Genomic DNA, 24,364 nt, shown 5'->3' on the forward strand with positions numbered 1-24,364 from the left:
AGGGATCAAGTCCAACATTCCCCATAACTTGGTCTAACATGAATTCTATACAGAGATACTCTTCTACCAGCATTGATTATTGAACAAATCTCAAAAGGGAAAAAAGCAAACAAACAAACAAACAAACAAAAAACCAATGGGCAAAATTGTCACTATGTAAGAGGATATTCAAAAAAGTTATAGATGTTCAGGGAATACAGCTGAGATATACAAAGGAGATCCATGTCCCTTTTATGTTTTAGAGATAGTTGGTGGGGGGAGGTTGTTTCCGGGAACCACTTTGGTCTGTGATTTGGCCATCTGGAGTCTGTAAACAACTCCCAGCACTCCCACTCCCAGCATTCCCTTATCAGGAAATGTTTTTGAGTGGGGGCGTCTAGGAAACTGATTATGGTAGCAAACACAGGTACCCAGTGAGGGGAGTTGGAGGATAGGAGTCAGTTGATAGTAGATTGATAGGATCAGAGTTTTGGTTTCCTCTCAGGCAGAGAGTCTATTTTTTTCATTTTGGGAGCTGACTGGCAGTTAGCTTGAGAGAGGTTAATAATCTGCTTCATAAGGGGCGATGAGCTGAGGGTAAAAATGGTTACATGTGGGATAAAAGACAGTGGGGGTGAGAGTAAAGGACTGGAAATGAGCCTGCAATAGTGAGCCAATGAGGGAAGGGAATGATACAACATAGACATTCTGTATATTGTAAACATAGATGAACACCTATGATACTCTATTTAACTATACTGTATAACGCAAAGTAGATTAAACTATATGATATGCTGTAAATCTATATAAATGAGAAGGGGGCTTCGTGGGAAGAGAAGTTCACCAGTCCCCTCCACCAATCCACCCCTCTGGTGCAGGGTGGGGGATGGAGAGGCCTGGGATCCCCTTTAAACTGTTCGTATCCCACCTAGCTGGCACCCTGGGCAGGCAGCCAGGGGTAACCTTGGGGTCTGGGGGCAGGAGAGAGAAGGCTGGGGGGGCAGCTCCTGTTTCCCGTGTTGCCTGCTGAGGCTTCGGCTACAACTTCTTACATTTCCAAAGAGAATTCTCAGTTCTGATGGTGGCCATTCCATCTGTCTGAATGGGATTTTGTGTTTCTGCTACACTGTGTAATGAGAACAGACTCAGATTACCTTTCTTTGTTCCTTTCTAGCCATGGGTCTGTGTTTAAATCACAGTTTTACTGGAAACAAGACTCTGCCAGGCCATCTCTGGCATCTTGAGAATGAGGAAAATCGAAGATCTTGGAGGAAATAGGCAGTTCCTGTGGACAGTTTGCTTGTCTAACTGGCCTTAGTGAAAAAGGGCAGATAGATGTAGCTTTTGAGAGCAACTGCTCCCACTGTCCAAACAAGGATTTTTTTTTTTTTTAATCTATGGGTTTTCTTAGTTTAGGCTGGTGGTTGTTAGTAGATGATTTCTTTTGGAAGCTTCTGGACCTCACATTTCCCCAAAGTTTGGCTCACTCCTCAACCAGATGATATCACTCAGCCTTTGTCTCACATCACAACAGAATAATGTCAGAGCAAGATGAGTTTCACAAAGTTGAGGCAACCATCTCCACTAGTGGACACGGGGATTTGGGAGTTGATTGCTTTTTCTCTTCACCTTTCTCTGCCATGATTCACTCACCCCCCCCCTTCCTTTCTGATTCTGATAAGAAATAACTGATAAAACTTACTGACTCAGAGCTTACCTTTCACACTATCAAATCTGCCTATATAAAAACCAACCCCAAATTTTAACATGTTCACAGATCTACAAAATGAAAACTTAAGCTAACAGAAGCGAAACCTAAGGCTGGAAAGAGGCACTTCAAGAACTTAGCGTTTCCTAGATCCGCTGCCGCATTTTCTGCAGTTCTTTGCTGTTGACGACAATGCCAGGGAACAACACAAGGCTCTGGCAGTATAAACCAGTCTCATCGTCCAAGAGCAAGTTAAGGAATAGATAAGACAGTGGTTACCTCATGCCACCCCTGTCTTGAGTTTATGAGGATAAAAGAACCTTCTCTTCATTTGGGCCACATCCGGTGGTGCTCAGGAGTCACTCCTGGTGATATTTGGGGACTATATAAGATCCTGGGGCTCAAACCCAGGTCCACTGGATGTGAGGCAAACACCCTCCCAGGTTTGGCCCTCTGCGATAAATTTCAAGCTTCTCTAGCTCACTCACTCTTGCTCTCCTCCTAGCTTCACCTGTTAGTCCTCTTCTTTCTGTTGCCTTTACAGTGGCTCATTGCACCGGACAGTGGAGTTAACACCCCAACAAGTGCCTGTTGTTTCCCTTTAAACAGATAAGCAGCCAGATAGACAGTTCCCAGAATTAATTGTTCCTTATTGCTTTCAGGACAAGCTGCTGCAAGCAAAGAAAGAGATTGAAAAGCACTCGATTAATAATAAACAGGTAACAACGTCTCTTGTCTTCTCCCTGGGTGTTCTGTACAAATCTATCTGCAGAGTCGCAGGAAGGAGGAAAAAAGTTCATTTCAGCTGCAATTAATAAAGCAGTGAAATAACCATGCTTTACTAGAAGCTGGTTTAATTTGGTTTGGTTCGATTTGGTTTTTGGGCCACACCCAGTACTGCTCAGGGGATATTTACCTGGCTCTGCACTCAGGAATTATTCCTGGCGAGGCTTGGGGGACCATATAGGATGCTGGGGGTTGAAGCTAGGTGCTACATGCAAGGAAGACACCCTTGCCTCCTGTGCTATATCTCCGGCCCCTAGAGACTGGTCTCATTTCTTTTAGTTATTTGACTGGCTACAAATATGTAAGAGGAGAAAGAGAGAGGTAGAGAGAGAGGAGAGAGACAGAGAGGGAGAGAGAGAGAGATAGGAAAGGGCGTGTGTATGTGTGTTTCTTTTCTCATGGGACTTTTTTGAGGAGTCATGACATGATGGAGTGAAATATAATAACATGAATAATCATATATTATTCTCCTCTTTGGAGGAGTCATGGCATGATGGTATAAGACATAACATGACTAATCATATGCTTATCCCCCAGCTTCAATCAATTTCAGGGCCTGGAGCGATAGCACAGTGGGGAGGGCATTTTGCCTTGCTTGAGGTCAACTCCGTTTTGATTCCCAGGATCCCATATGGTCACCTGAGCCTGACAGGATTAATTTCTGAGTGCAGAGCCAGGAGCAACCCTTGGGTGTTGCTGGTTGTGATTCAAAAACTAAACAAAGAACAAACAAAATATTTTAGGGCCCCTAAAATTCTCTCAGTGTGCGACAGCTTCTCCCCCCCCCCCCCACGTCTCATTTTTTTTCTTTATTTGAAGCACAGTTGGCACTGTCTGGGCCTATTTTTGGCACGTGCTTTGGGAAACATGAAGTGCCCATGATGGAAAGCAGGGCTCTGCCATGCTCTGGCCTTTTGAGTTGCCTCCCACCAACCCCACATTCTGAAAGGCACCCCCTTGTCTTGGTTCTGGCAGCCGTACATTTGATTGCATTTGTACTTATGGCTGAATATGTGGTATTACTTTTCGAACTTTGTGGCACTATTTTTGGGTTGAAGATTGTGAGATCTCATTCACATGCTAGGAAATTCTGGGATTTGGTGTGCAGTTGACTGGCACCCCATCAAGCCCCAGTTGCACAGCTTCCCTGGACGCAGGGTGAATGTTTTTATTACCCCTTGAAGGAAGTTTATGGCTATTACCAGTCACTCCCTGTTGCTTCCCAGAGATAGACCCTCCCAAAAATAAACCCAACCAGGTTTTATGTATAGGAAATTATTTACTACTATATACTGAAAAATAATAATGTAATTTCTGCTTCCTTTCAAATATTTTTTGGAGGGGCCAGAGAGAGAGCACAGCAGTAGGGCGTCTGCCTTGCATGTGGGTCAACCGAGAATGGACCCGGGTTTGGTTTCCACGAGCCTACTAGGAGTGATTTCAAGTGCAGAGCCAGGACTAACCCCTGAGCGCCACCAGGTGTGGTTGAAAAAAACAAAATAAAAACTTTTTTTTTTTGTGTGTGTGTGGGCACATCCAGTGTTGCTCAGGGGATACTTCTGACTTTGCACTCACAAATTACTCCTGGCAGGCATGGACATAAAAGATGCTGGAGATCGAATTCGTGTTGGCCATGTGCAAAGCAAACTCCCTATTTACTATGCTATCGCTCCTGCTTTCAAACATTCTTTTTCTGTCTAATGATGTGTAGGGTCAAAATTCAATGATAAAATATTCCAGACTAAATCCAGACTATATTCTTCTAAGGTATGTTTGAAAAAGGCCTGCGTCCTGGGACCTGGGACAGTTGCATAAGATAGATGTTCCCACCTAGATAGAATCAGATATAAGGCCATGGTGTCTCTTAACTTTCAGCCTCCTCATTGCTTCATAGAACCTTCCATTATGTCTTCTTAAAAGCCTCTAGCAAGCCTGTGAGTAGCCATCCCAATCCAGATTCAGAGAACTTGAGCAGACTTCAGAGAGAACCACGCAGAACTTGACTCTGCTTACACAGCCAGGAGTCTTCCATGGCCTTGAAAGATCGTGTCTCCTTGCCCAGCGTCCAGTCAGTGTCCAGCTAAGGTGTTTTCTCCAAGGCTGTATTGTTAGCCAATCTCTGCTCTCCTACGGGGAATCGTTGAAGGATTTAGAGGTCAGTTAGTGCTCCTAGGATGCCATTCATTGAAAACTGATGATTTGAGGATTGCCACTCCTTTTATAAGTGTGAGGTCTTAGTAGCTGGAAATAGTTTCTGTGCAGTCAATCTTTTATATATTATGAAAGTGTAGGCCATTATTACATCTGAGAAATAAGCACTGAGACCCGATACAGGGGCCGGTGAGGTGGCGCTAGAGGTAAGGTGTCTGCCTTGCAAGCGCTAGCCAAGGAAGGACTGCAGTTCCATCCCCCGGACGTCCCCATATGGTCCCCCAAAGCCAGGGGCAATTTCTGGTGCTTAGCCAGGAGTAACCCCTGAGCATCAAACGGGTGTGGCCCAGAAAAAACAAACGAACAAAAAGAATCAGAGATCCGATACAGAATATTCCCAACAGGATGCCATTCCTGGACATAGAGGATCATCTCACTGACTATCCACATATGGTTTCCCGAGCCTGCCAGAAGCAATTTCTGAGTGCAGAGCCAGAAGTAACCCCTGAGCACCATCGGTGCTCACAAAAACAAACAAAAGTAGAGTTTTCTGCAAAAACTGCCAAGAAAGTAAGCCTTGACAAATGTCCTTTCAGCACTTTCCATACTGCGATCTATGTACCTGAAGTCAGGTGCCTTATCAATTGGAAGGAATGCCTTTAATTAAAAACAACAACATGACAACTTGGAAATAATTTCTGACAGCCCCACACTCACATAGGTTCCTGTTCTCTCCAATAGGTGGTGCTTTGTATTTCAGTCGATGTATCACAAGATTATAACCAAGTGGAGAATGTCATAAAGCAAGTAAGTGTCTGGGCTGACTGCTGTGACTTCATGGACTGACTCCCTTTGGTTTGCTTCTGTGACTTAGAACTCGCCAACTTTAGTTCTAGGTTCTTCGTTTTATAGATGGTATTGACTCATTGATATCAATGAAAGAAGACTTTTCTTTTCTCTTTTTGTTTGTTTTTGTTTTTGGGCTACACCCAGTGGTGCTCAGGGGTTACTCTTCTCTCTGTGCTCAGAAATCACTCCTGGCAGGCTCAGGGGACCATATGGGATGCTGGGAATCAAACCCAGTTCCATCTTGGGTCATCCAGGTGTAAGGCTGATGTTGATGCCCTACTATTGTGCTATTTCTCTGGCCTTCCTTCTTTTTTTTTGGGGGGGGGGGCACACCTGGCGTTGCTCAGGGGTTACTCCTGGCTGTCTGCTCAGAAATAGCTCCTGGCAGGCACAGGGGACCATATGGGACACCAGGCTTCGAACCAACCACCTTTGGTCCTGGATCGGCTGCTTGCAAGGTAAACGCTGCTGTGCTATCTCTCCGGGTCCATGGCCTTCCTTCTTAATGCTTGCTCCATCCATATTTTTTAGGCACAGGAGAAACTGGGCCCAGTGGACATGCTCGTAAACTGTGCTGGAACGTCCATTTCAGGAAAGTTTGAAGATATTGAAGTTGGTACTTTTGAAGTAAGTCCAAATTTGAGTTCTACTCATCGAGTGAAAGTGGAGTGAAGTGGGCAGAAAGGTTTTGTGTATAAGCCGTGCCAAAAGCGTTAAGAGCCTTTGAAGTCCAAAGGAATGCTGTTGAGAAGGAGATCTTCTAGAACCTTGCCTACTCTACTTTAAAAGTGGGAAACCTGATATAGGATTAAGGCATTTGTCTTGCCTGTTTCCAGCACTGGTTTGATCTCTGGCACTGTATGTGCGGTGGTTGTCCCTGCTCTGAGAGCCAGGAACAAGTCTTGAGCACTATTGAGAATGGCCCTCCCCTTTAAAAAAATAATAAAAATAAAATAAAATAAGATAATAAAAAGTGGTGACAAATCTCGGAGCCCATTTCACCAGTTGTAAAATGGCAGTGAAAACATTCAGTCTGCACTGATTCCTCTGCCCTGATGTGCCACTGGAGGAACACCCAGGCAGGAGCTCCGTGATACCTCAGTGATTCTGGTTTTTCATGTTAAGTGTCAGTATTGCTATCAGTGAAACATTGAGATAATGGATGAGCAGAGTCTCTTGGCATTCTCAGATCAAGATAAAAATAGGAGTCACCCAGCTTGTGGAGAAAACTTCAGTGGTGGGGCTGGCGCGGTGGCGCTAGAGGTAAGGTGTGTCTGCCTTACCAGTGCTAGCCTAGGACGGACCACGGTTCGATCCCCCAGCGTCCCATATGGTCCCCCAAGCCAGGAGCGACTTCTGAGCGCATAGCCAGGAGTAACCCCTGAGCGTCACCGGGTATGGCCCAAAAACCAAAAAAAAAAAAAAAAAAAAAAAAGAAAACTCCAGTGGTAGTACCCATGACTAGCATGTTCTAGGTCTGAATTCTGTCCCCTGTATCTCATAACCCCCAGAACATGGCTGGGTTGGCCCTCCTGTCGCCTGAGCTTTGCTGGGTGTGGGCCTTTGCTAGGGTGAGGCTCATGTGCACCAACACTGTTGGCTGTGCTCTGTCATAAGTGACCCCTGTTAAAAGTATAGATGTTATGGATCATATTTTGTTGAATTTTTTTTTTAACGATTTGGCCATGAAATCACTCTTAAGTCATTTACTTCAGCCTAGTAAAATGTTCATTTAGGGCTGGAGGGATAGTACAGTGGGTAGGGTATTTGCATTGTACACAGCTGACCCAGGTTCGATCCCTGGCATACCATACCCAAGCCATCTAGGAGTGAACCCTGAGCACAGAGCCAGGAGAGTTCATCAGGTGTAGTTCCAATTTCAAAAAGAAAAAAAGAAATGGACATTTGATTTGACATTTTTATGATTGAAGTTGTTATGATAGGGGGTTATTCTTTGCAGTGTTGAAGGAGGGTATAGCATTGTACCATGTGCTGCTGGGGGCCAAACTCGGGTCATTCTCAGCATGTACTCAGCATATGCTCAGCATATACCACTTGAGCCATCTCCCTGGCCTACATTTGAAATCATTCTTTTGTTTTTGTTTTTTTTGGGGGGGCACACCTGGCGGCACTCGGGTTACTCCTGGCTCTATGCTCAAAACTCGCTTCTGGCAGATTTGGTGGACCATATGGGATGCCAGGGATCAAACCCAGTTGGCTGCATGCAAGGCAACTGTCCTACCTCTGTGCTATTGCTTGGCACCTTGATTTGAAATCTTTCTTTTTTTTTTTTTTTTTTTTTGGTTTTTGGTTTTTGGGCCACACCCAGCGATGCTCAGGGGTTACTCCTGGCTGTCTGTTAAGAAATAGCTCCTGGGGCCGAAGAGATAGCATGGAGGTAAGGCATTTGCCTTTCATGCAGAAGGTCATCGGTTTGAATCCCGGCGTCCCATATGGTCCCCCGTGCCTGCCAGGAGCAATTTCTGAGCATGAAGCCAGGAATAACCCCTGAGCACTGCCGGGTGTGACCCAAAAACCACAAAAAAAAAAAAAAAAAAAAAAAAAAAAGAAATAGCTCCTGGCAGGCACGGGGGAACCATATGGGACACACCGGGATTCGAACCAACCACCTTTGGTCCTGGATCGGCTGCTTGCAAGGCAAACACCGCTGTGCTATCTCTCCGTGCCCTTGATTTGAAATCTTTTTTTTTTTTTTTTTGTTTTTGGGCCACACCCGGCGATGCTCAGGGGTTACTCCTGGCTGTCTGCTCAGAAATAGCTCCTGGCAGGCACGGGGGAACCATATGGGACACACCGGGATTCGAACCAACCACCTTTGGTCCTGGATCGGCTGCTTGCAAGGCAAACACCGCTGTGCTATCTCTCTGGGCCCCTGATTTGAAATCTTAAGGAGACTTTTTCTTTCCAGTTGACTTTGCATTTTTTCTTAAATAGTCTTTTGTCCATTTATTGTGGCATAGAGCAATAAAGGGGCCTTTTAGTGGTTTATTGTGGTAATGGTTGTTTTGTTTGTTTTATCATCCTGGAGATTCAACACTTCAGGGCTTCACACAGACACAGAGAGTGAATGTTTTAGGTCATCTTTTGAAAGCTCTCCTGCTCAGTTGAATGACATTCCCTTTTATTGAAAGATTACTGGACTGGTGTATCCACATCTTGCTTGCTCCACAGATTGGTTGGATGGTGGGAAAGCACCATGAGGTCAGAGGGGAGTGGGAAGAGCCCCCATGTAGTTGCAAGTGAGTGGGACCCAACTGGGGCTGGAGTCCCTCGGTTCTTTCCAAGCATCACAAGAAGAACGTAGTTTTGGCTAGAATACCTGTTGGTAATGGAAAGGAGGCTTGTGGGATTAGTTCAGAGCTGTGAAAAGAATCCACTGGGAAGACAGCAGTTGTCAAGGCATGAAAATGGTGATGTCATACTTCAGAGGTGACTGGGGAATGGGGGGAGAGGGAGAAAAAGGTGAATCACCTTCCAAAGCTCTATTGTTTGTCCCCCTGTGCACTTCCTTCTCTTTCTCATCAAAGGCCATGCCCTAGTCATGTCCTAAATGAAATGTTCATTTAGGAACATGGCCAGGAGTAGATTATCATCTGAAACTGTGAGAACATACATCCTACACTCAAGTACTTTTTACACTCATGTATTTTCTTTCTTTCTTTCTTTCTTTCTTTCTTTCTTTCTTTCTTTCTTTCTTTCTTTCTTTCTTTCTTTCTTTCTTTCTTTCTTTCTTTCTTTCTTTCTTTCTTTCTTTCTCTCTTTCTCTCTCTTTCTTTCCTTCTCTTTCTTTCTTTTTCTTTCTTTCTTTCTTTCTTTCTTTCTTTTCTTTCTTCTTTCTTCTTTCTTTCTCTTTCTTCTTCTCTTTCTTTCTTTCTTTCTCTTTCTTTCTCTTTCCTTCTTTCTCTTTCCTTCTTTCTATCTTCTTTCTTTCTTTCTTTCTTTCTTTCTTTCTTTCTTTCTTTCTTTCTTTCTTTCTTCTTTCTTTTTCTCCTTTCCTTTCTTCCTTCCTTCTTTCTCTTTACTTCTTTCTCTTTCGTTCTTTCTTTCTTTCTTCTTTCTTTCTTCTTTCTTTCTTTCTTTCTTCTTTCTTTCTTTCTTCTTTCTTTCTTTCTTTCTTTCTTTCTTTCTTTCTTTCTTTCTTTCTTTCTTCTCCTTCCTTCCTTCCTTCCTTCCTTCCTTCCTTCCTCCTTCCTTCCTTCCTTCCTTCCTTCCTTCCTTCCTTCCTTCCTTCCTTCCTTCCTTCCTTCCTTCCTTCCTTCTTTCCTTCCTTCCTTCCTTCCTTCCTTCCTTCCTTCCCTTCCTTCTTTCCTCCCTCCCTTCCTTCCTCCCTCCCTCCCTCTCTCTCCCCCCCCCCCCTTCGGCTAAGAACAAGATTTCTTGTTTTGGGATAGAGTGTATGGTAAGGGCTGCAGTGGGGAGCAGGGACTCAGAGTGGAGAGCTTCCAGGCTCTCAGGAATGCTGTGCCCCCACATTTATCCAAAGGCCCAGGGTTAGGTATGTGGTCCCACAGCCCTCTAAGATGAGCCTCTTTCTGACCTCCATGTCTCAGACTCATTAAACACATTAAACATAGCAACGCCTCACTTCACAAAAATGAGGATCTTCTGATGTCCAGAGAACTTGGACTTGGCCCAGTGCAGAGCTTCAGTCTCATGGTCCCTGTCCTGCAGTTATACAGATGGACAAGATAGTTGGGCCAAGATGGACTCTGGCCACCGTGTCCTGGGCCTTTCCTCAAGCACCTCCATATCTGTGAGCCTAAGAACGAGGCTAGCATGAGAACAGATGTGAATGTCCACTGCAGGGGACCTTCTCCAAGGTCTTTTAGAAGAGCCCACACAGGCCACAGGCCGCTACACAACCACAGAGGCTGCTTGCCTTCTGTAGCCATTGCACAGGGTCCCACAGGGGGAAAAATCATCATTGACTTAATTGACTGCACCAACTGATGTATTTTCTGAAGACGAGAATACTTTTGGGGTCTGAGAAGATGATTCAAAGGGCTAAAGCACATATTTTCCACTTGGGAGGCAGGGCTTGATCTCCAGCACTGTACATGTACTGTCTAGAATTACCCTCAAAACAGTTCATTTTTACCCAAAATGAATTTTCTCCCTATTTCTTTTACTTTTCTTCCTCCCCCACTTCCTTTTTCTCCTCCACTTCATTTTTTTGTTTTCATATTCTGAGAATTCACATGCATATAAAATGCTGCACTCACTGGGGGGAGAGGACGCCAGGAAACTCACATCTAACTTCCTCTGCATTCTGACCAGGTTGCCTTTAGCTCTTGGTGTTTTTGCTTTGTGTTCTTTCACTGTCATAAATCTCAGTAATCAATTTGTGGCCAATGAGTCACTGAAACTGAAGTCATCTTGGGGATTCTGACATACTTTTCTTCATTTTTCTTAGAATGATTTTCTTTGTAGTGTTCTTGTTTTATACTTGTGGGTGTGAAAGTTATTTACTTCTTGATTTTGTACTATATCTGGTATTGCTAAGTGCTTGGGAGTTACTCCTACCAGTACTCAGGGAACTGTGTGGTACTGAGGATCAAATCTGGATTTCCTGAATACATAGCACAAGCTTAGCTTGGTGAACTGTCTCCCCAATGATATTTATGGGGGCCAGAGAGATAGCATGGAGTAAGGCATTTGCCTTGCATGCAGAAGGTCGGTGGTTAGAATCCTGGCATCCCCCAAGCCTGCCAGGAGCGATTTTTTTTTTCTTCTCCCCATTTTTTGATGGGGTTAATTGTTTTTTTCTTGTATAGTTCTGTCAGTACCTTGTAAATTTTGGATATTAGTCCTTTATCTGATGAGTATTGGGTGAATAATTTCTCCCACTCAGTGGGTGGCCTTTGTATTCTGGGCACTATCTCCTTTGAGATGCAGAAGCTTCTCAGCTTAATATAGTCCCATCTGTTTATCTCTGCTTCCACTTGTTTGGAGAGTGCTGTCTCCTTAAAGATGACTTTAGTGTCAATGTCCTGGAGTGTTTCACCTACATGTTGTTCTATATACCTTATAGTTTCAGATCTGATATCAAGGTCTTTAATTAATTTGGATTTTACCTTTGTACATGGTGTTGGTGTTAGCTGGGGGTCTGAGTTTGCTTTTTTGCAAGTGGCTAACCAGTTGTGCCAACACCACTTGTTGAATAGGCTTTCCTTGCTCCATTTAGGATTTCTTGCTCCTTTATCAAAAACTAGGTGGTTATATGTCTGAGGAACATTCTCTGAGTACTCAAGCCTATTCCACTGATCTGAGGACCTGTTTTTATTCCAATACCATGCTGTTTTTATAACCATTGCTTTGTAATACAGCTTAAAATTGGGGAAAGTAATGCCTCCCATATTCCTTTTCCCAAGGAGTGCTTTTAGCTATTTGAGGTTGCAAGGAGTAACCCTTGAGCACTGCCGGGTGTGACCCAAAAACCAAAAAAAAAAAAAAAAGATATTTAAAATTTCTTACTGGAATTACATTACTACAGATCTACTGAAACAGTTGACTAATTTTAGGTCTTTTAACTCGTGAACACAGCCCATGTCTCCATTTATTTGGCATTTTTAATTTTTTTTAGCAGTTCTTTTTAACTTGCATTGCATGACCTTGCACATTGTTTTTCAGGATTTTCTTTCTTTCTTTTTTTTTTGTTTTTTGTTTTTTGGGTCACACCCAGTGGTGCTCAGGGGTTACTCCTGGCTGTCTGCTCAGAAATAGCTCCTGGCAGGCACAGGGGACCATATGGGACACCGGGATTCGAACCAACCACCTTTGGTCCTGGATCAGCTGCTTACAAGGCAAACGCCGCTGTGCTATCTCTCCAGGCTCAGGATTTTATTTTCTAAGGCTAGTCCATATAGTGAATTTTTTTTCACTTACTTTCTGAGTGTTTATTAATAAATAAGAAACCAGTTGATTTTTAAATTTTAATCTTGTAGTGTTTCTAAATTATGTTTTATTTGGAGGGCCACACCCATCAATGCTTAGGCTCTGTGCTCAGAAATCGCTCCTGGCATGCTAGGGGAACCAAATGGGTTGCCGGGGATTGAATCCAGGTCTGTCCCAGGTTGGCCTCATGCAAGACAAATATCCTGCCACTGTGCTATTGCTCTAGCCTTTAAATCAGGTTTTAATAGTAGTGCACATTATGTTTCTTCTATAAGAACTTTTACTTTCTTTTGCATTTAGTGTCCTTTTGCATTGGCTAGAGAACCTCTAGTATAGTGTTGTAAAGAAGAGGTGATGGCACAAATCTTTGTCTTACTACTCATCTTAGGGAGAGAAAAGTCTGCCATAAAATTTGATAATAGTTTATTTGTGTTTAGTTTATCCCATTATCAATTTGAGGAACTTCAATTCCTAATTGGCCTAATTTTTGTAAATAATGGATATAATTTCATTTGCTTTTCTTTCATGTCTTGGGATGATGCTAGATTTTTTTTTTTCTCTCCTGTTGGTTAATATGGTAAATTGCATTGATTCATTTCCAAATGTTAGTCACTTTGCTTTCCTGGGATAAATGTCACACAGTTACGCTATTGTCATTTCTATATTTTTGAGAGCTACTAATGAAATATTCTTCCTTTGTAATGTTAATTTTTACTTGGGGTATGAGGATGATGGCCTTAAAGCATGAGAAAGGGAGTATTACCTTCTCTGGAGTTTTATGAAGGAGCTTGTGTAGAACTCATATTAGTCTTCCTTGAATTTTGTGTGGAATTTATCAACAAAGCTCAAGCTTTTATTTTGTGGGGCAGTTTCTAGCTTTGATTCAATTACTTTCTTAGATGTACAGTTACATCTTTTTCTTCTTTTTGAGTAAAATTTGTCAACTCATGTCTTGTTTGTTTGTTTTTGTTGTTTATTTTGGGTTTTTTGGGGTCACACCCAGCAGTGTTCAGGGGTTACTCCTGGCTCTATGCTCAGAAATCGCTCCTGGCAGGCTCGGGGGACCATAAGAGATGCTGGAATTTGAACCACCATCCTTCTGCATGCAAGGCAAACACCCTACCTCCATGCTATCTCTCTGACCCCTATAACTTATGTCTTTTGAAGAGTCTTTTTATAAGTCATTGAATTTATTGGTATGAAATTATTCTTCAATATCTTTCTAAAGCTCTTCCATAGCATTTTAGTGATGTTGCATAGTTTCTGACCAGTATGTATGGGCTTTTTAATTTTCTGATCTGGATAACCAGATTTGTTTGTTTGTTTTGGGGCTACACTGGGTGGCCAGGAGTTATTCCTGGCTCTGTGCTCAGAAATCACTTTTAGCAGGCTTTGGGGGCCAGATGGGATGCTGAGGATCAAACTGAGGTTGACTGTGTGCAAAACAAACACCTTATCTATTGTGACATTGCTCTGGCTCCTGAATAAACAGCTTTTGATTTTACTGATTTTCTGCTTATCTTCTCTATTTTTTATTACTTTTATTTTTATTTTTCGTGTGCTTTACATGATGTTACAGAAACTGGAGTCATCAATTCAAAGCCTTTTAAAAATACACATGTGTATGCTTCAAATTTCCACATAATTGCTGCACTAGCAACATTCCATGAAGTTTGATATGTTGTGTTTTTATTTTTACCCAGTTAAAACATAGCATTTTCTTTTCTTCTCCAGTCCTTAAATTATTGAGAATTTTGTTGTTCAGCCTCCAGTCATTTGAACGTTTTTCTGGAAATATTTTATCGTGTTAAATGTTTTGTTATTGACTCAGATCTCTCCCAAGTATGCTTAGATTTTCAAGTGAACATGTGATGTTTTACAATGTTCCCAGGGTCAGGAGAAAATAGATATTTAATATCTATGTAAGTTCTTGCTCATCAAAAAAATAAGTCAGTAGTTACGGAAAACTTATTGTGGGTTAGCACTTCATTAACACTTAAAATGTATTTCTTCCAATCATTGCACAAGCCTTTATAGTAGTAACAGTATTAACTGAGGTGTCTTTGCATCAGCAAATAGGTAGTATAGTATATGGCTCATTATGACATTTTTGTTAAGAGAAAACTTTTGTTGCTCTCAAATATTGTGACCTAGAGACATCTTAGCTGTTGTAGTGTTTCATATCAGCAGGAATTCAATATGCGTCATGTTTATTGTATTTCTTGGTAACATCAATTTCTCTTGTGCACAATATCCTCCTCATAGCCTGCGACTGTACATGTGTAGTTCTTGCTAATATCGCCAGAAAGAGCCACTACCAAGTGATTGTCCTGGATATAAAAGGTGATGCAGAAGTTGGGAAATTGTGATTTCTTTCTGCTCATAATCAAGAGTATCTCCTCATGCACCCTATTTCCCATCTTGAAGAATAAGATAAAGAAAACAGGATATTGAGGCTGGAGAGATAGCATGGAGGTAGGAGGTAGGGCATTTGCCTTGTATGTAGAAGGATGGTGGTTTGAATCCAGGCATCCCATATGGTTCCCCAAGTCTGCCAGGAGCGATTTCTGAGCGTAGAGCCAGGAGGAACCCCCGAGCGCTGTTGGGTGTGACCCAAAACCCAAACTCCCCCCCCCCCCAAAGAAAGAAAACAGGATAATGTGAATGGATCTGCTTCATTAAAAAGCAAGGAAAGTATGAACTCTGAGGCCAGCCCCTGTCAGCTCTGAGAGATTTCCAGTATACTGAAGATTAGGTATCATAACCATCCCTCTCAGCACCTCGATGCTCACAATCAAAGCAAGAAGTCATTTGTTGGGCCGGAGAGATAGCATGGAGGTAAGGTCATCGGTTCGAATCCTGGCATGGGATATGGTCCCCCAAGCCTGCTAGGAACGATTTCTGAGCATAGAGCCAGGAGTAACCCCTGAGTAATGCTGGGTGTGACCCCCCCCCAAAAAAAAAAAAGACCAAAAAAGAAGTCATTTGTGCTTCCTTGAATTTACTGCCACTCACTTTAAAATGTGTAAAGGGTGTGTCTGTGACGTAAAGGCAGGTGGAAAAGTTATAGATTAGGGCCAGGAAGATTGCTCAGAATGCTCAGAGGTCTGGCATGCCCTGATTTCTAAGTACCAAGCCTGGAGAAATCTCTGCCCTGCTGGGCAGGGGTCCTCAGAACCAAAAATATAAGAAGTTTTAGATAAGCTGACTGTAGAGGAAAATTGTTTCACCAGGAAATTTTTTGCTTAATCTCAAGTTTGATGCTTGAAGTGACTTGGATCCATTAAGAAGGTACCAAGGCTTATGAATCCTGGTGCAGTTCTGAAAGGGCTACAATATCTTTGATGGGCTCAGATAGATCCCAATCGGGTGTATGGGCAATGCCCCCATGGCACAAATGGGTGACATTTCGAAGGAGACACTCTAGAGAGAGCACCGTGGGTAAGTCTCATGCCTTGCATGTGGCTGACCTGGGTTCAAATTAGCCCTCTGAGCACAGAGCCAGGATTAAGCCTGGAGCACTGCCTCTCCCCCCCCCCCCCAAATAAAGAAGATGGTCTTTTTATTTTAAAGTATTTAATTGCATTTTTGTGATTTTAAGAGACATGTACATTGAAAACCAAGATTTTTATATACATCATTTGTGAAAAGTAATACCTAATTACTCTGTCTAATACTTACAAAAAACAGAATCACAATCTACAGTCCACTATTTGAGTTATAATATATAGATGATGAATCAAATACATTTATAGAAATATCTGTGTATATAGAATCTCATATTTCTGTTAATTTTTCCATTAAATTGACAAACTACATTGCTAATTTATAAGTCTAACTCAAGTTTTTCTAAAACTTTTAACAAAATTTTATCAATATTTACATAAGAAAAAGTATTGTTCTTTATAAATCTTACAAGTGTATCATAAATACAAATCTTTTATTTCTTCTTTAAATTATCTTTAAACCCCGTGATTACAAATATGATTATGGTTGTATGATTACGGTCATGTAAAGAACACCCCCCTTCACCAGTGCAACATTCCCACCACCAATTTCCCAGATCTCCCTCCTCCCCACCCCACCCACACCTGTACTTGAGATAGGCTTTCTACTTCCCTCATTCATTCACATTGTTATGATAGTTTTCAGTGTAGTTATTTTTCTAGCTGCGCTCATCACTATGTGGTGAGCTTCATGTCATGAGCTGCACCTACCAGCCCTCATCTCTCTTGTCTCTGAGATACTGTTAAAAATGTCTTTCATATTTCTTAAAACCCATAGATGGGGCCGGGAAGGTGGCGCTAGAGGTAGGGTGCCTGCCTTGCAAGCGCTAGCATAGGATGGAACGCGGTTCGATCCCCCGGCGTCCCATATGGTCCCACCAAGCCAGGGGCGATTTCTGAGCGCATAGCCAGGAGTAACCCCTGAGCATCAAACAGGTGTGGCCCAAAAACCAAAAAAAAAAAAAACCCATAGATGAGTGAAATCATTCTGCATTTTTCTCTCTCCCTCTGACTTACTTCACTCAGCATAATAGATTCCATGTACATCAATGTATATGAAAATTTCATGACTTCATCTCTCCTGATGGCTGCATAGTATTCCATTGTGTATATGTATCACAGTTTCTTTAGCCACTCATCTATTGAAGGACATCTTGGTTGTTTCCAGAGTCTGGCTATTATAAATAGCGCTGCAATGAATATAGGAGTAAGGAAGGGATTTTTGTATTGTATTTTTGTGTTCCTCGGGTATATTCCTAGGAGTGGTATAGCTGGATCATATGGGAGCTCAATTCCCAATTTATGAAGGAATCTCCATATTGCTTTCCATAAAGGTTGTACTAGACTGCATTCCCACCAGAAGTGAAAAAGAGTTCTTTTCTCCCCACACCCCCGCCAGCACTGCTTGTTTTCCTTCTTTGTGATGTGTGCCAATCTCAGTGGTGTGAGGTGGTACCTCATAGTAGTTTTGATTTGCATCTCCCTGACGATTAGTGATGTTGAGCATCTTTTCATGTACCTTTTGGCCATTTGCCTTTCAAGATAATCTTAAACATGCCCAAGGCTGTGGCTGAGATGGAAGCAGCTTCAACTTGGATGTAGAAACGGACAACTGAACAGCTCCTGGAGTTGCTTCCTAAGAGGCTGATGAACAAGGAATTGATAGAACTAGAATTAAGTATAAGGCCAGAGCAGAGACAAGAGAAAAGGAAATCATGGAAAAAGAAAGAGGAGATACAATGCAGGCTGGAGAAAGAAATGACAGGTGATAAAATGTAATCAATCCTGGTTTGTAAATCCTGGGACAACATATGGCCCCTTGAGTACTACCATGAGTGACCCCCTGAGTATAGATCCAGGAGTAGCCTCTGTGAACCCCTCCAGGTATAACCTGACCTCCTCCTAAACTTCATCCCCCCTTAGAAAAAGACAATTCCTGAAGAAAATGCACAGATGGAGTCTTAAGTATATAGGGATTAGGACATATACCTTTCATGGTACCAGCTCCAGTTCTTTTCCCACACCATCTAATCCCTCAAACATCCCTGGCTGAGTGTAGCCCTGGGGGCTCCCAAGCATCTGGAGCAGGGCAGCCTGGGTAATCCGTAGTAGTGAAAGGCTGAAGTAGCACCACATCCTCAAGCTGAGCATTGAACTTCTGTTCTGCTTGAACAAAAATCACCTCCGAATTCGGAGCCCTGCTTCAGCCATCCCCCTTTCTGCCCCAAAAAAGAAAGAGAAGATGAACGGTGAAAGGTTTAGTGGTTGTTTTTTTTAAACATAAACAGTGCTCCATAAAACATTTAAAACAAGATCTGGATGATGAGAAGGTGGTGAGTGGCTAACCACAAGGACATGTTTTCCAGGTGGGACCTAGGCAGATACTTGGGGCCTTTTGCAGGGGAAGGTGACAGTGTGGAGTGTCGGCAATGGACACTCAAGCCAAGAGTCATGCCAGTGACTGACTCTTCTGGAAACTGGCCAGCAGATAAGAGGAGGTGGAAGGCAGCAGCGATGTTGGTGATCTCAACCGTGGTGGCTGAGGCTCCATTCTCTTCGATGCTTCTCCGTCTCATTTTACATCTTTTCTTTTTTTTTCCTCTCAACTAAAAAAACTTAACATTTTTAACTTAAATATATATACTGCCTATTCTACTTTGTGTCTCATTTTCCAGCTAACAAGTTTAAGAAGTTCAAATGTAAAGCTTTTAAAAGTTTTAAATACATTTAGAGAATCAGATTTGAAAGAAACTTTATTTTGTCCTGATGCCCAAGGAGTTTGTGCTTTATACTGTGCTTTATTACAAGAGAGTTCAAAGTTTTTTTGTTTTTAAAAATAGATACATTTAATAATATATAATATACAGTATTATATATTATTATAAACAATATTATATATAATATATATAGGGCTGGGGTGATATAGCACAGCAGGTAGGGCATTTGCCTTGCACGCAGCTGACCTGTGTTCGATCCCTGGCATCCCATATGATCCCCCGGGCCTGCCAGCAGAGATTTCTGAGTGCAGAGCCAGGAGTAAACCCTGAACGATGTAGGGTGTGGCCAAAAAACCCAAAACAGCAATGAGAGCATATACAAAAAAGAGTTATAAAGTAAAAAAGTTAGTCAGTGAAGAGGAATTTATTCCCCGAAGTAAAAGAAAAATATTTTTGTATGTGGAGTTATGCCTCGAGTCAGGTCTACCACGAAAGCAACTTGAAGCCATCATGGTGTCTCACTTCCGGTTTCCGGGGTTTTACTTCTGGCTTCCGGTCTCTCTTGGAAGCATTGACCCAGCATTGACTGCAGGTCTCTACACTTGCTGGCCCTGCCTGTGCTGGATTCCATTGAATTGATCTTCTGGATGGGGCTTTGTAGCTTCTTCTTGCTGACATTCCCAAGTCTGAGGCCTGTTGTGTTAGGGTTGCCAAGGCCAGTTAGCTGGTTCAGTTGTCTCTTCCCTGACAGCATTTCCCCCTGCATACTGCATACTGCACCCAGGTTTCTAAGGGCTTCCACACCCCTCCACTGCCCTGGTCTCACTTGCTTAGCTTTTTAGCTTAGACACTGAGCAACCAGCAGCACCCATAATCCTGGCATGGAGCATTCCCTCCTGCTCTGTGGGGCTGGGCCCTGGCATTGCCCTCAAGTGACTCCTGTACCTTCCACTTTGCAGAGACTGATCAGCATCAACTATCTGGGCAGCGTGTACCCGAGCCGTGCCGTGATCACCACCATGAAGGAGCGCCGGGTGGGCAGGATCGTGTTTGTGTCCTCGCAGGCGGGCCAGTTGGGGATTTTCGGCTACACGGCCTACTCGGCCTCCAAGTTTGCTCTCCGGGGATTGGCAGAGGCGCTGCAGATGGAGGTAAGGGCTGGAGTCAGCCTCAGTCATTCATCAATGTGTTTTTATTGAGGTTTTTTTCACTGCCCTCTGCCTGAGCTCAGGGGTTAATCTCAGCTTAATGTTTGATGGTGCTGGGGGGACCATATGATCGCCCTGAGCCTTCTGCATGCAAAGCATCCACTCAGGTCCTGTGAACTATCTCGCCAATGATTTCTCCATTCCTATTTTTTTTTTTTTTTTTTTGGTTTTTGGGCCACACCCAGTGACGCTCAGGGGTTACTCCTGGCTATGCGCTCAGAAGTCGATCCTGGCTTGGGGGACCATATGGGAAGCCGGGGGATCGAACCGAGGTCCATCCAAGGCTAGCGCAGGCAAGACAGGCACCTTACCTCTAGCGCCACCGCCCGGCCCCCATTCCTATTTTTAACATTATTGACAATTTAGTTTTAGGGGCTTCAGACAAGAGTGCTTAGAGGCTAATTTTGGCAAAATGCTCATGGCCACTCCTGGTGGTGCTCAGGAATAATGTGTTACTAGGAATCTGACCCGGGCCTTTGCTCCTGTACTTTGAGTGCTCACCAAGTTTACTTTTAGTCCTCTTAGCAATGTAAGGTACTAGGTTTTTACTTTTGTTTGTTTCTTCTCTGCACCTATTGCATTGAATTAGAAAATTCAAAATTTGACATTAGTGCAACAAAGAGGTTGACTCAGCCCCTGAATGTTACTTTGACAGCTTTTTCTGAATAAAGGCTATCATGATGATGAAATGATTGCTTAATTTAATGCGCAGAGGACTGGTAATGCTTTCAAGTACTGTTCTAATGCTCTTTGAGAATAGGTAAGGTTAAGCAGACGAGTTAACGGAAGTGTTCCTTGAACAGTGAAATTTGTCTCTTTGTTTTTTTGTTTTGAGGCCACAGCGGTGGCTCTCAAAGGCTTATTCCTAAGTTACTCTGCACTCAAGAATTATTATGGCACGGTCCTGGTGTTAAGTCCAGGAGAACGATGCGCCGTTCAAAGACACCAAGACCACAGTCTCATGCAAAAACAGGGGGTTTATTTTCTTACAAGCATGCAGGGGCTGCGCTAGAATCCAGCATAAGCTAGAAACTGCCAGCCCTGAGCCATGAGCTTACAAGCTGTATATAGTATTTCAAACAATAGAAAGGTACAGTAGATTGATTGGCTTTAGGAAGTACATGACATCTGGCATTTGCTCAATTACATTTTTGCAAGGTACAGGTGCAAGCTTACAGGGTTAACATGACCAGGTTAAAACCATGTAGGAACAGAAAGAAAGTTAAACTATAACTGGGTCTACACGTTCCCACAATTGTGAAGGTAGGTGAATGATCAGGAAACTTAGGGGAAACTTAAGTTCCCAGAATTGTGAAGGGGGGTAGGTGATTAGGGCAGTTAGCAAATCCAGGGGAAACTTTTCCTTTACACTGGGACCATTTGAGATGCCAGGGATCTGACCCGGGTCGGCTGCATGCAAAGCAAATGCCCTTCTGGCTGTGCTCTGGCTCTGGTCCCCTGAAACCTGCTCTTTATGACTGAATGCTGGAATGGCTCAGGTGCATTTGAGAGGAGAATTGAAATCAGCTTCTCATTAGCGTTTATCTTGTGAGGAATCACTGAACCCCGTCTCAGTTTTCTTACCTTCAAGATAAGAAGTTAGAACTAGAAAACATCCTTTGGCCTTACAGAGGCTTCTCTTTTTGGCAACTCTGATAGGTGAGAGACAGAGAACATGATGGTGCCTTCCAGGGAGTAAAGCTGAGTTTTCTAGTCGGGAAAGAGAGGGCTGGCTTTGCCTCCCAGCTTTCTACCTGTGTAACTTTAACACTGGGAGCTGCTGGACCTCAGTGCAGAGGTTACTCGGTTTGTTGGGTCCTGGTGTCTCAGTCCTTCACCCTGCTCTTGAGCCCTAGGAGAGGAAGGAGTGTTTGGGGAATGACAGATTCACCCCCTTGGGCTTTTCATCCCCCAATTTGACTTCACAGAGCTGCTTTCCGAGACACCGATTTCGGGCTACAGGTGCTGTATTGTCAGATGGGGAAGCCCTCAGTTCCCAGCAGGCAGAAAGAGCCCAGATGTCAAGAAGAGAGGAAAAAGGCAAGTTGCCAGTACAGGCAGAGTCCCCGAGCCTCTGGACGACAAGTGATTTACAGCCCAAGGCAGGTCCCAACTTGCCGGCCTCAGAGCTGGGCTTCCCCTCAGAGTTTCTGCATGCAGCGTGCAGAATGAGCAGAAGGAGCAGACTGAGCATGGCAGGCTAGGCCAAAGAGGCTTGGGGTGGGGTTGAACCCAGAATCTGCATCTGTGTTTTCTTTCTTTTTCCGGGGGGAGGGGGAGTTTTGGCCACACCAAGTAGCACTCGAGTTACTTCTGGCTCGCACTCAGAAATCGCTCTTGGCAGGCTCTGGGATGCCAGGGATCGAACCTGGGTCCATCCCAGGTTGACTGTGTGCAAGGCAAATTTCCTTCTCTGTATTACTGCTCTGCTCTGGCCCCCTGAATCTATGTTTTCTGTCCACAAGGTGTGCTTGGGACTGTGGACTGTCTGTCTCTGCCTGCCTTTGGTGTTGTGCTTCCTTTCAGACAGTCCAGGATTACAGGGGTGATTACTCACTGACCAGATCTTGTTTAAGTCCTGTGGGTAAATTCTTTTTGTTTTTGTGTTCTTGAAGGGAAGCAAGCTTTTTAGTTGTTGTTTGTTTATTTTTGTTCTTTAGACCACACCCCAAAGATTTTTAGAAATTATGGGTTTTAGAGGCTGGAGCCATAGCACAGCAGTAGGGCATTTGCCTTGTACGCAGCCAACTTGGCATGGACCCGGGTTCAATCTCCGGCATCCCATCTGCTCCCCTGAACCTATCAGGAGCGATTTCTGAGTGTTGAGCCAGGAGTAACCCTGAGAGCTGCTGGGTGTGGTCCCCCCAAATAAACCTCAAAAATATGTGGTTTTTTGGGGGGGAGTTGTGATAACAGGTAGTAACAGGTAGGGTGCTTGCCTTGTACTAAGCCAACTAAGGTTTAATCCCCGACAATTCATATGCTCCCTGAAACTGCCAGGCATGATTGCTGAGTGCTGAGTAAGGAGTAAGCCCTGAGCACGGCCAGATGGAGCACAGAAACTAAAACAAAAGAATTGTTGTGGAAAGAGATATCAGAAAGTTGACTGTAGCCAATGCCTTGACAGCAGAGACTTGGCAAAAGAAAAACAAGGGTGCTACTTATCGTGACCTTCCCCAATTCCCTAGCTCCAAGTCACCATGTTGAGGAAGTTCAAGCTGACATGCCAGTGGTGAGTCTGTCTGCTCCCAGGGATGTTTTAGGGTTCATCTCAGCATAACTGGGCCAGTTAGTCCTTTTTGGAGCCTTTGGCCAGCCATCCAGCATGTGTAGCACAGTGGGAGGAAACTCAGACTGGGTTAAGACACCAGGGGGCCGGGAGGAGCACAGGGGAGGCTGGGACCAAGCACTGTCTTGAGGGCAAAACAAGTAGTCCAGCAATGTTTCCTATTTTTACTAGGGTGATGGAGTTGTCCAGGAAAGGACAGGGTTATTCTAGTTGGATGCTTTGGGGTTAACTTTTTGTTGTTTTGGGGTGTTTTTTTTTGGAGGGGTGTACACCCACCAGTGTTTAGGGTGACTCCTAGCTCTGTGCTCTGGGATCACTTCTGACAGTGCTCAGGGGACCTTATGGATGTCTGGAATCGAACTCATGTCTGTTATGTCACACACACACACACACACACACACACACACACACACACACACACGGAATCGAACTCATGTCTGTTATGTCACAGACACACACACCTCTTATGGGATGCCTGGAATCAACCTCATGTCTGGTTTTTTTTTTTTTTTTTTTTTTTTTTTAATTTTTTTTTTTTTGGCCACACCCGTTTGACGCTCAGGGGTTACTCCTGGCTATGTGCTCAGAAATCGCCCCTGGCTTGGGGGGACCATATGGGACGCCGGGGGATCGAACCGCGGTCCTTCCTTGGCTAGCGCTTGCAAGGCAGACACCTTACCTCCAGCGCCACCTACCCGGCCCCTGTTTTTGTTTTTTTGTTTTTTGGACCACACCCATTTGATGCTCAGGGGTTACTCCTGGCTAAGCGCTCAGAAATTGTCCCTGGCTTGGGGGGACCATATGGGACGCCGGGGATCGAACCGCGGTCCTTCCTTGGCTAGCACTTGCAAGGCAGACACCTTACCTTTAGCGCCACCTCACTGGCCCCAAACTCATGTCTGTTGTGTGCCAGGCAAACTCACTCTCTCTCTCTCTCTCTCTCTCTCTCTCTCTCTCTCTCTCTCTCTCTCTCTCTCTCTCTCTCTCTCTCTCTTCCCTCTCCCTCTTTTCTCTCTCCCCCTCTTTTCTCTCTCCCCCTCTTTTCTCTCTCCCCTACAGTGTCAGCCTTGGGTTTTCTTCTTATGGGATGTCTGGAATCAAACTCATGTCTGTTATGTGCCAGGCACACACACACACACACACACACACACACACACACTCTCTCTCTCTCTCTTTCTCTCTCTTTCTCTTTCTCTGTCTCTCTGTCTCATCTCTCTGTCTCTATCTCTCTCTCTCTCTTTCTCTCACTCTGAACT

The 24,364-nt window shown here is 43.8% G+C and overlaps 1 protein-coding gene and 1 non-coding gene across 4 annotated transcripts in view; one reads left to right on the plus strand and one right to left on the minus strand.

The window, feature by feature from the left end:
- KDSR (3-ketodihydrosphingosine reductase) overlaps positions 1 to 24,364 on the plus strand; it is a 425,889-nt gene that overhangs the window by 10,397 nt on the left and 391,128 nt on the right. For 2 of the 3 annotated variants that reach the window (XM_049782092.1, XM_049782091.1), the window contains exons 3-6: positions 2,350 to 2,406; positions 5,366 to 5,431; positions 6,005 to 6,100; positions 19,571 to 19,762. In XM_049782092.1, coding sequence (XP_049638049.1) covers positions 2,350 to 2,406; positions 5,366 to 5,431; positions 6,005 to 6,100; positions 19,571 to 19,762 — 411 coding nt within the window. The remainder of the gene's footprint in view (positions 1 to 2,349; positions 2,407 to 5,365; positions 5,432 to 6,004; positions 6,101 to 19,570; positions 19,763 to 24,364) is intronic. The other variant, XM_049782093.1, reaches the window with a different exon arrangement.
- LOC126021036 (small nucleolar RNA SNORA70) lies at positions 10,302 to 10,437 on the minus strand. The gene has a single exon (XR_007499657.1). It is a non-coding gene; the product is annotated as a small nucleolar RNA SNORA70 (small nucleolar RNA).

This window comes from Suncus etruscus, chromosome 10 (assembly GCF_024139225.1).
Source record: "Suncus etruscus isolate mSunEtr1 chromosome 10, mSunEtr1.pri.cur, whole genome shotgun sequence".
In the NCBI taxonomy this organism is placed as follows: Eukaryota; Metazoa; Chordata; class Mammalia; order Eulipotyphla; family Soricidae; genus Suncus; species Suncus etruscus.